The 874-nt window shown below is 34.6% G+C and overlaps 1 protein-coding gene across 1 annotated transcript in view; it reads right to left on the bottom strand.

The window, feature by feature from the left end:
- Positions 1-874, bottom strand: part of MRPL32 (mitochondrial ribosomal protein L32) — a 6,048-nt gene that overhangs the window by 2,526 nt on the left and 2,648 nt on the right. The window contains exon 2 of the mRNA XM_008589438.1: positions 388-569. Coding sequence (XP_008587660.1) covers positions 388-569 — 182 coding nt within the window. The remainder of the gene's footprint in view (positions 1-387; positions 570-874) is intronic.

Raw genomic sequence — 874 nt, 5'->3', positions numbered from 1 at the left:
CTCAGGATTTTCCTTCATAGTATTTTACTGCACATTATAAAGAATAGAATAAGTATTTAAGAACTAGTAAAATCCAAGATCCAATATACCTACTGCCTCTAACTTTAACTTTAGGTTCTGCCATAGTTAAGATATTTACCCATTTGTAGTTCAAAATTACAACCTAGTCCTCTGTCTGATCTCCAAACTCCTTCCTTGACTGTGTTTCTAATATTTAGGCTAGAGGGCAGTACACACATATACTGAGAATATTCTATTTTATTAGGTCAGAGCAAAGCGGACATTTAAGATCTGAGAATAATTTATCCATAGGCTGTATGAACATACCACGAAGCTATTTAATGGTGGACTTGAGGTAAAGCACACCCACAAAAATCAACATATTACCTTAACTTTAATAAGCTTTTGAGGGTTTCTTCTTCTACACCGGTTAACTTCAATGCTGCGTCTCTTTTTGGGAGCTGCCATCCAAAAGATACTATCCAAAAGGCTGGAATTTGCCTTGCTTCCACTGGTATCATTTGCTTGCTCTGTGAATATGGCTGGACCCTGGACTGCTAATGCTGGTCCTATAAAATAAAACATGGAGATATACAATCGGTTTCTAGCTTCTAAATGACTCTTTGCAGATATTATTCTCCTTATCGATAATGATATGTCAACAGACAAAGACGTACAGATAAAGATAATTTACAATGTTATATTCAATAGATTTTTAAAGAATACAAATAGGAATTTTTCCTAGTGGAACCTGCTTAAATAGATCAGTGAAATTCTATCAGAGTGTCTCCTTCATGGAATATAGGACTCAGAGGTTTAGTAGTAAACATAAATAAAAGTCTGATAGGTGCCTAACTTAAAACAAGCAAAAAAA

Source organism: Galeopterus variegatus, unplaced genomic scaffold, assembly GCF_000696425.1.
Source record: "Galeopterus variegatus unplaced genomic scaffold, G_variegatus-3.0.2 Scaffold5447, whole genome shotgun sequence".
NCBI classification, from domain to species: Eukaryota; Metazoa; Chordata; class Mammalia; order Dermoptera; family Cynocephalidae; genus Galeopterus; species Galeopterus variegatus.
This window is presented reverse-complemented; position numbering and strand designations above follow the sequence as displayed.